Below are 9789 nucleotides of genomic sequence, written 5' to 3' on the forward strand. Positions count from 1 at the left end.
CGGTTATTCGTTCAGACGGAACGAGATTTGAAGAACGAATTGTACAACGAACGAACGTTGGCCGCTGCTTGTTCCATAAGTAGGGTTAACTCGGGAAGAAGACTTTCGATTAATAAACTCAGGCCATCCGTACGGGACGAGCGATCGACGAAGATGATGCCATTAATTAATCAAAGAGACCAATCCCTCGATCGATATACGTTCAAAGTGTTGCTATAAATCGTCGCTTGCGCAACGTCGCGTTCCAATTTCCAAGTTGAAAGACAGGCTAAATTGCACGCTCGGCATAGAAAGGATTTACGTATAGGGCGTGCGTTAAAATTACTATGATCTGGCGTATTAACACGGTTTAAAAAGCCGGTGGCCACGTAACGACGTGTCTCCCCCCCCCCCTCCTCCTCCTTCTCCCTCTTATTCTTTTTTCCCCCTCCCCTCCTTCGTCTTTCTTCGTCTCTCAACGTCTCTCTCGCCAAGTCAGATATATTATTTCACGGATCCTTCCTCCTATGGCGCATCCATAAAGCATAAAATTATATGCCTCGATCGGACGACACGTTAACCGACCGTTTCATCGCGACTACGAGCAACAGGTACGCGCGAATGAATCTTGAACTTAATTCCTGATGTAGCTTAAACTCCTGAATTTGTGCCTTATAGTATAAACCTTGTATCGATAGATACAAGCTTAAATCTTCGAATCGCATCGACGATACTTCACGCGAAACAAACGCCACGTTCCTGCGAAACGATCGTTTTTGATCATCGATAAAACCGATATAGAAACCTATAGAGAGATGCTTGTTGTTGCCGCGCATGGCACGAAGTATATAGAAGCTAGTTTTACGATACACTATTACCTCGTTTCCCTACTCGCTGCTGTATACATTGATAAACGTGCAAAAGGGATTCGAGTTTCGTCTCGAGAGGAGGAAATTCGCAGGAATTTACGAGACATCAATTGGATCACGGGATCATCGTTGTGTGTTAATGGTGAATATCGTCGCGATGAATAAAAATCACAGCAGAGAGAAGTGAGACGAAGAGAAAGAGAGAGAGACGCGTTTCTGAAGAAAATCTCGACATCGTTATCAAATTCTTGTTGTAATAAAGAATGTTACGTGTGAATACACGGTTGCCAATGCCAGTTCCCCGCTTGTATACCGTGCAGCTTTTTTTCATCTTTTTCTGCAAGATCCGTGGACGCGTTCGAACCGTGTTGAAGAGAGGCAGAGGCGAAGGACCGTTAGCGACACCTCGTTCGCACGCACGTGCACCGAGTAAATTTCGAGATAGAACGAGAAGAGAGAGGGAGGAAGGGAGAGAGAGAGAGAGAGAGAAGGAGAGGGAGGGAGAGATTAAAGATCAGAGGACCGAATGACGAAATGCGGAACGAACATTATTTTATTATTGTTGTTATTATTCTTATTATTTAATTCCTTGTAAGTAATCTTTCGTTGCACGTAGCCGCGTTTTCAACGATATTAATTTAATAAAATTATCGAGAAAGTTTCGTTTCGAAAAGGAAGGAAAAAATGAGGACGGAGGATGACTCGCGAGGACTTTTTTTTCGTCCCATTGAGAAGATCCCGTGAGAAGCGAAGTTTCTATCGACGCTCGAGCACACTTGGGCGCGGAAACTCGATAAAGAAAACCTCGGCTCGAGTGTGTTGACGATAAGAGGATCGACAAGAAGGGAAAGCATTAAGAAATCACCGCGCGAATCGAACGGCGGAAGAGGCGTTCGAAAAGAAAAAAGGAAAAAAAATATTAAATCGCTTGACAAAAGCGATGAGAATTAATAGAAGGAAAGAAGAGAGAGAGAGAGAGAGAAAGAGAAGGAGAGAGAGAGGACAAGGAAGGAACGCACATGTGGCCAGAAGTTGTCGTCGATATCTTCTCTCTGGCGCGATGACACAAAAAGACTCGCGAAGATTACGAGTCTTCTTCGTAAATATACGGTAAAATTGTTCGTCGACCTCGTATTATTTCAACGTGGCGACGAAATAACAACCGGTCGTTGGTATCCGCTTTTCAAAAAAAAAAAAAAAATAATGGCGATTTATCTATTCGCCGCCGCAATAACGCAAAGTCGAGGTGAGCTATCGACCTCTAAAAAAACCTTCTTCTTCTCCTCCTCCTCCTCCTTCTCCTCTTCCCTTTGATCTTTTTCGCGAGCTCGAGCGTCGAGTTTCTTGATCGCGCGACAGTCGTAAAATTGGCGGAGTGACATAAAGCGACAAATAAATGAATTACCTTGCGCAGCGTCGAGGAAAGGATTGGCGACAGCGATGACCGCCAACATCGTGAACGAAACGATCGCGAGCATGGCCGAGCGGCGAAGATTTCCAGATAATCGCTGCCCAATCTCCATCACTGGCCGCCCCATCCACGCATCCTCAATGATAAACGGAAACGGGGGCGCGAAATATAGGAAACGTCGCGAACGATCGTAACAGACAAGGGCATATCGGAGCGGGATGCGGACCCGCGCGAGGAACGAGGTGCACCGGAGCGCAGTCCGCGAGCGACTGAGCTTTTCGTGGCATTTGCAGCCTCGAGTCTCTCCGCCAAGCTTTTTACCGAGTGGGTGAGAGGAAGAAAGAGATGAGAGCCCGCCAGAGAAACGGGAGGAAGGAAGAGGAAAGGAGGAGGAAGAGGGAAAGAGGAGCCTTTAGAGGGAGAGAGAGAGATAGGAACGGAGAGATTGCGCGTAGGAGGAGGGAAAAGACGCGTGGCGCGTTGTCACGCAGTGCAACTGCTATTGTGACATCTTTGAACAGTACCCACACGATCTTTCCTATGTGCGTAACGTACTTTTTTCCCTCCCTCCCTCCCTTTGCATCCACACGAGGAGGAATCCCGCATAGGATGACGTGCACGGAGCATAATCGTACATTGTTAGCAATCGATAGCAGTTGCTCAAATTCTCGGTTATCTCTCCCCAAACAGATTAGCCAAACGCTGACTATATATATATGTACCCCGAAAAACGAGATCCCATCGAAAGTCATAAATTCGAGGGAAGTCGCACGGTCTGAAAGCTGAACCGGGCCCGTCGGTTAGAAAGCTGCATTCCTGCACCGGATAAACCGATAACCCGTGCTTGTACTTCCTTTGATAGCGATTGAGACGAATATTACGAGCGAGCATAATCGTTCAAGATACGGGATATCGTTCATTCTATTATTGATCCTTGCTACGGACAATGATTCGGCGCTGCAGCCAGTTTTATTCATCGGAATATTTACTTACTACTCGTGAGTAATGAATTGCGATATCTCGTTTCCAATATCTCGATACAAAAAAATGAGATTTAAACTTCATTCGGAGGAGTGAATAATTTCGGGTCGTTTCGTTCAAGCAGGGGGGGAAATAAAATTTAATCAAGATCGTGAAACGCGATCCCGTGGTGATCCTCGTGGAAATTGAAAATTGAAATGTTGCGTTTTTTATGTTTCGTTTCTTTATATCGAGATGTATTTTTATTTATAAATTACGACTCGGAATCATCGATGCGGGATGGGTCGCGTTACGAACCCCTCGTGAAGTCAATCGTCGTCTCGATGCTCGGGTAATTTATTAATTTATTCCGCCGATAAATCCGTTTGAATCCGCACGTAGGCTGTGGATGGATTGTTCCTCCTCGAGAGCTGTTCTCTCTCTCTTTCTCTCTCTCTCTCTCTCTCTCTTCTTTCGCATCTTTATCAACTTTCTTCCGTCCGCTGGTTTCTCCTTTATAGAATAGGCTTGTTATTTCATTCTCGTAAATGCGCACACCCAAACCATCAGACCGTTATTTGAGATAACAATTTTATCGTCGATAATCATACGATTCATGGTGCACGAGTCATGCCTCGTATAATTGCAATTCGCGGTCGAAGTCGTCGGTGGAAGAGAAGGTTTTGAAAGGAAACGCGAAAGCTCGAGTCGAGGGAAATTCGTAATCCGTACACAGATTGGTAGAAGAAGAAAAAAAAAAAAAAATAGAAAGGAAAAAAAAAGAAAAAAAAAGAAAACCCGTGGATGAAAACCAGTTTCCAGTTGAACATCGATAAATACCTGGCGAAGTTCTTGCAAATGTATACCGGTTTATGCCGTACCACCGTCACTTTGTACGCTATGAAGACCATTATTAATGTAACGCTGCTACGCTCTCAACGACTAATTTGCAAAATGAACGGTTGATGGCATTATCTTCGTATATAGAGCTCTTGTACGAGGTCCGCTCGTGGCTCACTTTTGAACCGCTAACAAAGACATTCGTGGGTAGAAAACGCCTTTTAAAATTTCCCCTTCGCGAGTACGGTGACCAGAGAGTGTCTCTTTTCACTCGGATAAATACATAATAGGCAATTTAAGCGTTGTTACGAAGCGGAAGTAATGGGGCAACGATGCGATTAATAATACGGTAACAATTAAATTCTGTTCGATAATTGCAGATGATGTATACGTATCCTATGGCTCTGGTTATTATTTTTTTTCTCAGTGCCTCTCAGTCAGTCAAACGTTTCACAAGAGCGTACCTTCGACGTTCCATCGTTTTCCATCGATGAAAGATCGTGCCAGAAACACGTTTTTGCTCGGACTTCGCTCGGCTCTACTTAACTCGCTCAATGGTTATTAGTCACAATGGTTATTAATTATCCAAGTGGCGAGCACTCGTTTAATTGGACGGTATCTCGTGCATCTATTGACGAGACCATATAAATTTTAAATTTTCCATAGCGATAGGACTCTGTCTCGGAGATATTTTCTAATTACGTATAAGATACGATATAACGAAGACGAATTTTTCAAATTTGTTGCGTGATGATACTCCTCCGTTCGAATTGGCCGTCGTGAAAACTCGTCGAGGTGTCCCGAGGTTGGTGAAATAAATTTGCCGGCGATTTACTTTCTGTGCATGCACGTTTCAAGTATTTGACTCACGCACCCTTCGAACGAGCGAAAGGAAAAGGAGGGACAGGGCGAGCGCGCGCGACCAAGGGGAAAGACCAAATAGTTCTGTGAACATTGTATCCTCCGTCAATCGTCGGCTGCATGTCAATGAACTAAGCGTCGAGAAGACGAAGGCAGAAATCGAGGACCAACGAGGACTCGACAAATATCTCTTGGTACGCGTACGCTGATCGTGAGAAATCGAGTTTCTCGCGTAAATTTGTCGCGCGTTATGCGACAGCGCCAGAGGAATGTCTTAATCATGATCGGAATTCGCAATGTCTACTCCCTCCCCTCTCCCCTTCTTTCGATCACATTGTGCTACAAGCAGGCCCATATATTCCACCTGCGTAATAAAGTAAGAGTTTTCGATTTTCTTCCTTGAAATTCTTCCTTTCCCGTTGCCACGTATATAAAACGATTATCGATCGATTAACCATAACTATTATATTAACTTATATTTATCTTATCTGTCTATCTTATCTATTTATCTGTCTCTCTGTTTCGAAACTTTCGAAATTGGAAGAAAGTTATCTGTCTATCCAATATGTTCATCTCATCTGTTTATTTCATCTGGTTATCTTATTTATCTATTTATCTTATCTACTTATCCCTCTCTCTCTCTCTCTCTCTGTTTCGCATGAAACTTTTAAAATTGGTTGGAAAAAAGTTATGTCTATCTTATCTGTCTATCTTGTCAAAGTTTATATATACGTATTCCTGTGCTTATGCACGGAACGAATTTGTCATTGATGTCGGGTTAATCGTTATTCTTTTCGATTTGGATAATGCACAGCGTCGACCGTCTCCCTAGTTTGCCGGCTTGTCATTATGGAAAACTTCATCGCGGAAGGACAATAGGTATACAAGAGAGAGAGAAATTGAATTGACGCGTAATAAACGCGTTTCGAAAAATTCGATGATCGAGAATTTCTTCGAACTCATGCGTAAGGAAATTGTCTCTGAAAGGTCAAGGAAATAATAAGATTTTTACGATAATTAGATAGAATAAGATTTTCTAAAATGGCCTCTCTTATTTAATTTGAACCGTTATTCTCCGCATAAATCTTCGGTAACGTTATTTGCAAAGTATAGCGGTTCGAAACATCCGGAAACGATTCCATTCGGTATCATAAATAAGATTCGAATATCTTTGAGTTTACGATCTGAAGGTGCCCTCTATTGAGCCCATTGTAGTTGTAACTTGATATATGCACTGTTTTTTTCTCGTGAAAATTCGCCTCGCTGCACATGCGCAATGAAATTCTCCATCGTTTCACCATCGAGATCTAAGCAAACTTCACCGTGAAACGAAACGATGATATATCGAACGAAACATTCTATCGAGATTGAACGAATTAATCGTAAAAATAATCGCGTAAAGTATTAATTTTTTCGATCGAAGGATTGGAAACGAAGCGGATTGAGCGTGAAAAATTAACGAGAGAAAAAAATAAAAGAGATTTCTCGAAAGTCTTTACCGACCGCGCACAACATGGCGAGGGTGGCGCCTTCGGCAAGGTCTGCCTATGAATCGCAACCCTCGAGAGAGACCAGTGGTGGAGGATTGACACACGGTGGGGTGGCGAAACGAGAAACTCTCTTTCCGTGAAAGTGTCGGGGTGTATTGGCGCTGTCATATGGAGGCAAACGAGGCGCCGTGTTAGGCACTCTGGCCTGCACGGACGCCTTGCTGTGTGCGTTACGTCGTGAAAAAGTGTTGGAAGAAAAAAAAAGAAAAAAAAAAAGCGAACTGTGTAAACTAAGTTTTATTAATTTGGTGAGTGTCACGGATGTATTGGATGTTACGGAAAAGTTGAAAGCGCGAGTGTAAGGATACAGCGAATTTAAAATGGGTCAACCCACCAACCCAGCAATCAAACGTGTACTCCTTTCTTCTACTAATTCATTATTTGGCCTAGTTTTATCGAGAGTGAGCGAACGAAAAGATAACGCGAAAGTCTTCTCGTTATGAAAAAAATGACATGAAAAGTGCGCCTTTCTTCGACTTTTGATTCTTCGTCGTTCGTCGTTGCGTTCGCCGTCGTGATCGTTGACATCGCCATCGTCGTCGTTGATTCTACGATCGAAATTTTTATTTCCGTTCGATGAATACAAGTATGAAATTCTCGCCGGCTATGGAAATGCATTGATTGGCCACACGCGGCCACAGTAGCGAGAGGTGATACAGGTGATAAAGGGAAGCGGAGGTGAGAGGTCGCGTTTGCATTTCCTCCTACATGAGGAAATCACGATTCAACAAACGAATCCCATCGTATTGGGATGTCTTCCATTCGAGGAAATCGTCGTATCACGGATGAGTTATGTGGGTTTTTTGATCATAAATCAGCCAACACAATGCAACGGAAACGAGTCGTAATATATTTTACTCGTGTTACGGTGTTTTTGTATGGTACGGTCGACAATCACGCGTTTGCGATATGCAATTCGCGAGAAAGCTAACGGGTAACCACGATACAATCGCGGACACTTGTACGCGACCCTGAATTCAATTATCGATTCTCCGAGGAAAATACACGACGATGCAGTTTTGATGCACTGTCGCAATTTATTTCGCTTAAACCGATATTTCTGTTATTTGTTTCGTCGAAGAGAAAATATAGAGTAATTTTTAAATGGAAATGTAATCTTCTTTTAGATTAATATAATAATGTTACTTGCATTTGTTTAAAAATTGATTTGTAATTCGATGCATTTATTTAATATCCAAATTACTGTATGTTAACACTCGTAAACGGAATACATTGAATATTTAATATAATATAATCTTGCACAAATGATTTGATAGAATTTAATTAATAATAATTTTTATTTTTATTTTTACCATAGGTCAATAAGTGTTGATTGAATGTGTTAAAAATGGCGGCCAGTAAACCTCCGGAAATGAATTACACGTGCGAAATTTGCGGTCTAGAAGGTTTCAACGATGAAGAGATGAGATCTCATATGGTTTTCTATCATCTTCAAGGAGCCGCAAATTGCCCCTTTTGCGATTTAGGCGAAATTTCACCAACAGAGATGTTGACACATGTTAATAGTGCTCATCTCGATTATTTAACACCTAGGTATATTTATAGCAATTATATTTTATATATTTTTTTTTATTATCTTTTACGAATTTTCTTTCGATACGTCGTAAACTGTTTAAATTAGTCCGATTGCAAGAAAAATGGCGGTAAAGATGGGCCTTAGATGTCGCTAATATACGAAGTTTGTGATTCTTGTAACGAAATTATTTACATGCAGAGTACTTCTTGAAAGATTTTTTGAATATACAAAAAATTCATTGAATAGATAAAAAATAAAATGCAATAAGTCGCAACTATATTCATTTCTGATATTTGCATTTATATGCATTTGGACACTTATGTTTATTTTGATATTTATAATTTTGTTTTTCTAGCAATTATTATTATAGCAATTATTATATAGTGTATAATTATTATGTAAATTTCTATAGATTCGAATTAATTATATAAAACATGATAAAAGATTATAAAAAGAAAATAGAATATGAATTGATGCACATTGATAGTGAAAAGTATTTAATATTTTTATTTATTTATTTATTTATGTTTACATATATATATATGTTTTAAATATTAATGTAAGATAACAATTGTTTTATAGTACTCCAGAGAGTGATATGATGGCATTTATTGATGATGATTCATTAGTGGATGATAGAAGACATGACGAATGTCGTGGTCCATGTCCTTCTCCAACCATGTCTCCAAGTCCTCCACTTCTTCAAAATGGTTGGAGTAGTTCGTTTAGTCCTCGTGCTAAGCAGCAGCAAGAAATATTAAAATCAGAGCCACAAATTCCTGGTTCTAATATGAATAATAATAACAACAACAATAACATTGGAAATGTTAATAATGGTATTAGAAGAATTTGATGAAAAAACATCAATGATTATGAATTAAAATTTCTATGAAGTAGAATAATCAACATAATTTTTCAGTTATAGAAGGTGCAGCTGGACATGGATCTCCACTGCGTTCAGGCCTAAATTTACAACTGCGTTCTCATGCTTCACCAAAACTTCCAGTTCAAGAATGTCCTATGTGTCCCTACAGTTCTGATAATCCATCAAGGCTAGAAGAGCATATCAACAGACAACATTTTGATCTTACTTCGCCGTCCTTTCCACCTGAATCTCCACCATCTCGTGATGGTGTCTTTAACTGCCCTTTATGCATCACGTCTTTTCCAAATTCTTCTGATCTTGAATTACACGTTAATATAGAGCATAAAGATATTTTAAGGTAAAATTTATATTATATTCATTATAAATACATTAAATTATGTATCATATTTGAATTATTATTAATTATATTATATGTTTTATGCAGTCCTGCAAATGGTGCAGCTTCCCAAACGGCTCAAGCGACTATTGGTAGTGATACACCTGCATGTCCAGTTTGCTTTAGTACTTCGTTTAAAAGCAATGATGAATTGACTGCACATATTGAAGAACATTTCAGTAAAAAGTGCACTCCATCCCCTATAACTCCAGATTTATCTACTGATAGAATGTTAGCAAAAGATATGGAAAGACTTGAAAAGGAGCTCAGAAAATTACGCGAACAACGTGAATTTGAATTGTTAAGAGCTCAATATGGGATGGACAATCAAGGAAATTTTAGGGAACAAAGTGTTACCAATATGCAGCGGGCTGTATATTCAGGGGAAATGACGATTGCTGATTATTACGAAAGACAAACTGAACTCAGAGTAGCTGAAAGCAGCGGTATCGATGATGGCAGCTCCTGTACACGCGGTAATAATTTTTTTTTAAAAAAATATTCTTTCATAATATTAAGA

The 9789-nt window shown here is 40.4% G+C and overlaps 2 protein-coding genes and 1 long non-coding RNA gene across 7 annotated transcripts in view; 1 reads left to right on the top strand and 2 right to left on the bottom strand.

Moving 5' to 3' along the window:
* LOC102679598 (reversion-inducing cysteine-rich protein with Kazal motifs) overlaps nt 1-2572 on the bottom strand; it is a 12402-nt gene extending 9830 nt beyond the window's left edge. Inside the window, exon 1 of the mRNA XM_006621734.2 lies at nt 2254-2572. Coding sequence (XP_006621797.1) covers nt 2254-2386 — 133 coding nt within the window. The 5' untranslated portion in view covers nt 2387-2572. The remainder of the gene's footprint in view (nt 1-2253) is intronic.
* Nucleotides 2573-3475: 903 nt separating this feature from the next.
* LOC102679508 lies at nt 3476-4500 on the bottom strand. The gene is made up of 2 exons (XR_422608.2): nt 4060-4500; nt 3476-3732 (listed from the first exon to the last, which is right to left on the bottom strand). It is a non-coding gene; the product is annotated as an uncharacterized LOC102679508 (long non-coding RNA).
* Nucleotides 4501-5654: 1154 nt separating this feature from the next.
* LOC102679389 (zinc finger-containing ubiquitin peptidase 1-like) overlaps nt 5655-9789 on the top strand; it is a 6068-nt gene continuing 1933 nt past the window's right edge. For 2 of the 5 annotated variants that reach the window (XM_031513407.1, XM_031513411.1), the window contains exons 1-5: nt 6033-6718; nt 7789-8024; nt 8590-8843; nt 8927-9230; nt 9318-9776. In XM_031513407.1, the coding sequence (XP_031369267.1) occupies nt 7819-8024; nt 8590-8843; nt 8927-9230; nt 9318-9776 (1223 nt within the window). In that variant the 5' untranslated portion in view covers nt 6033-6718; nt 7789-7818. Of the gene's footprint in view, nt 5792-6032; nt 6719-6802; nt 6824-7241; nt 7261-7788; nt 8025-8589; nt 8844-8926; nt 9231-9317; nt 9777-9789 lie in introns of those variants that run through there. The other 3 variants (XM_031513408.1, XM_031513410.1, XM_031513409.1) reach the window with 3 other exon arrangements.

This window comes from Apis dorsata, unplaced genomic scaffold (assembly GCF_000469605.1).
Source record: "Apis dorsata unplaced genomic scaffold, Apis dorsata 1.3 scaffold_634, whole genome shotgun sequence".
Lineage (NCBI taxonomy): Eukaryota > Metazoa > Arthropoda > Insecta > Hymenoptera > Apidae > Apis > Apis dorsata.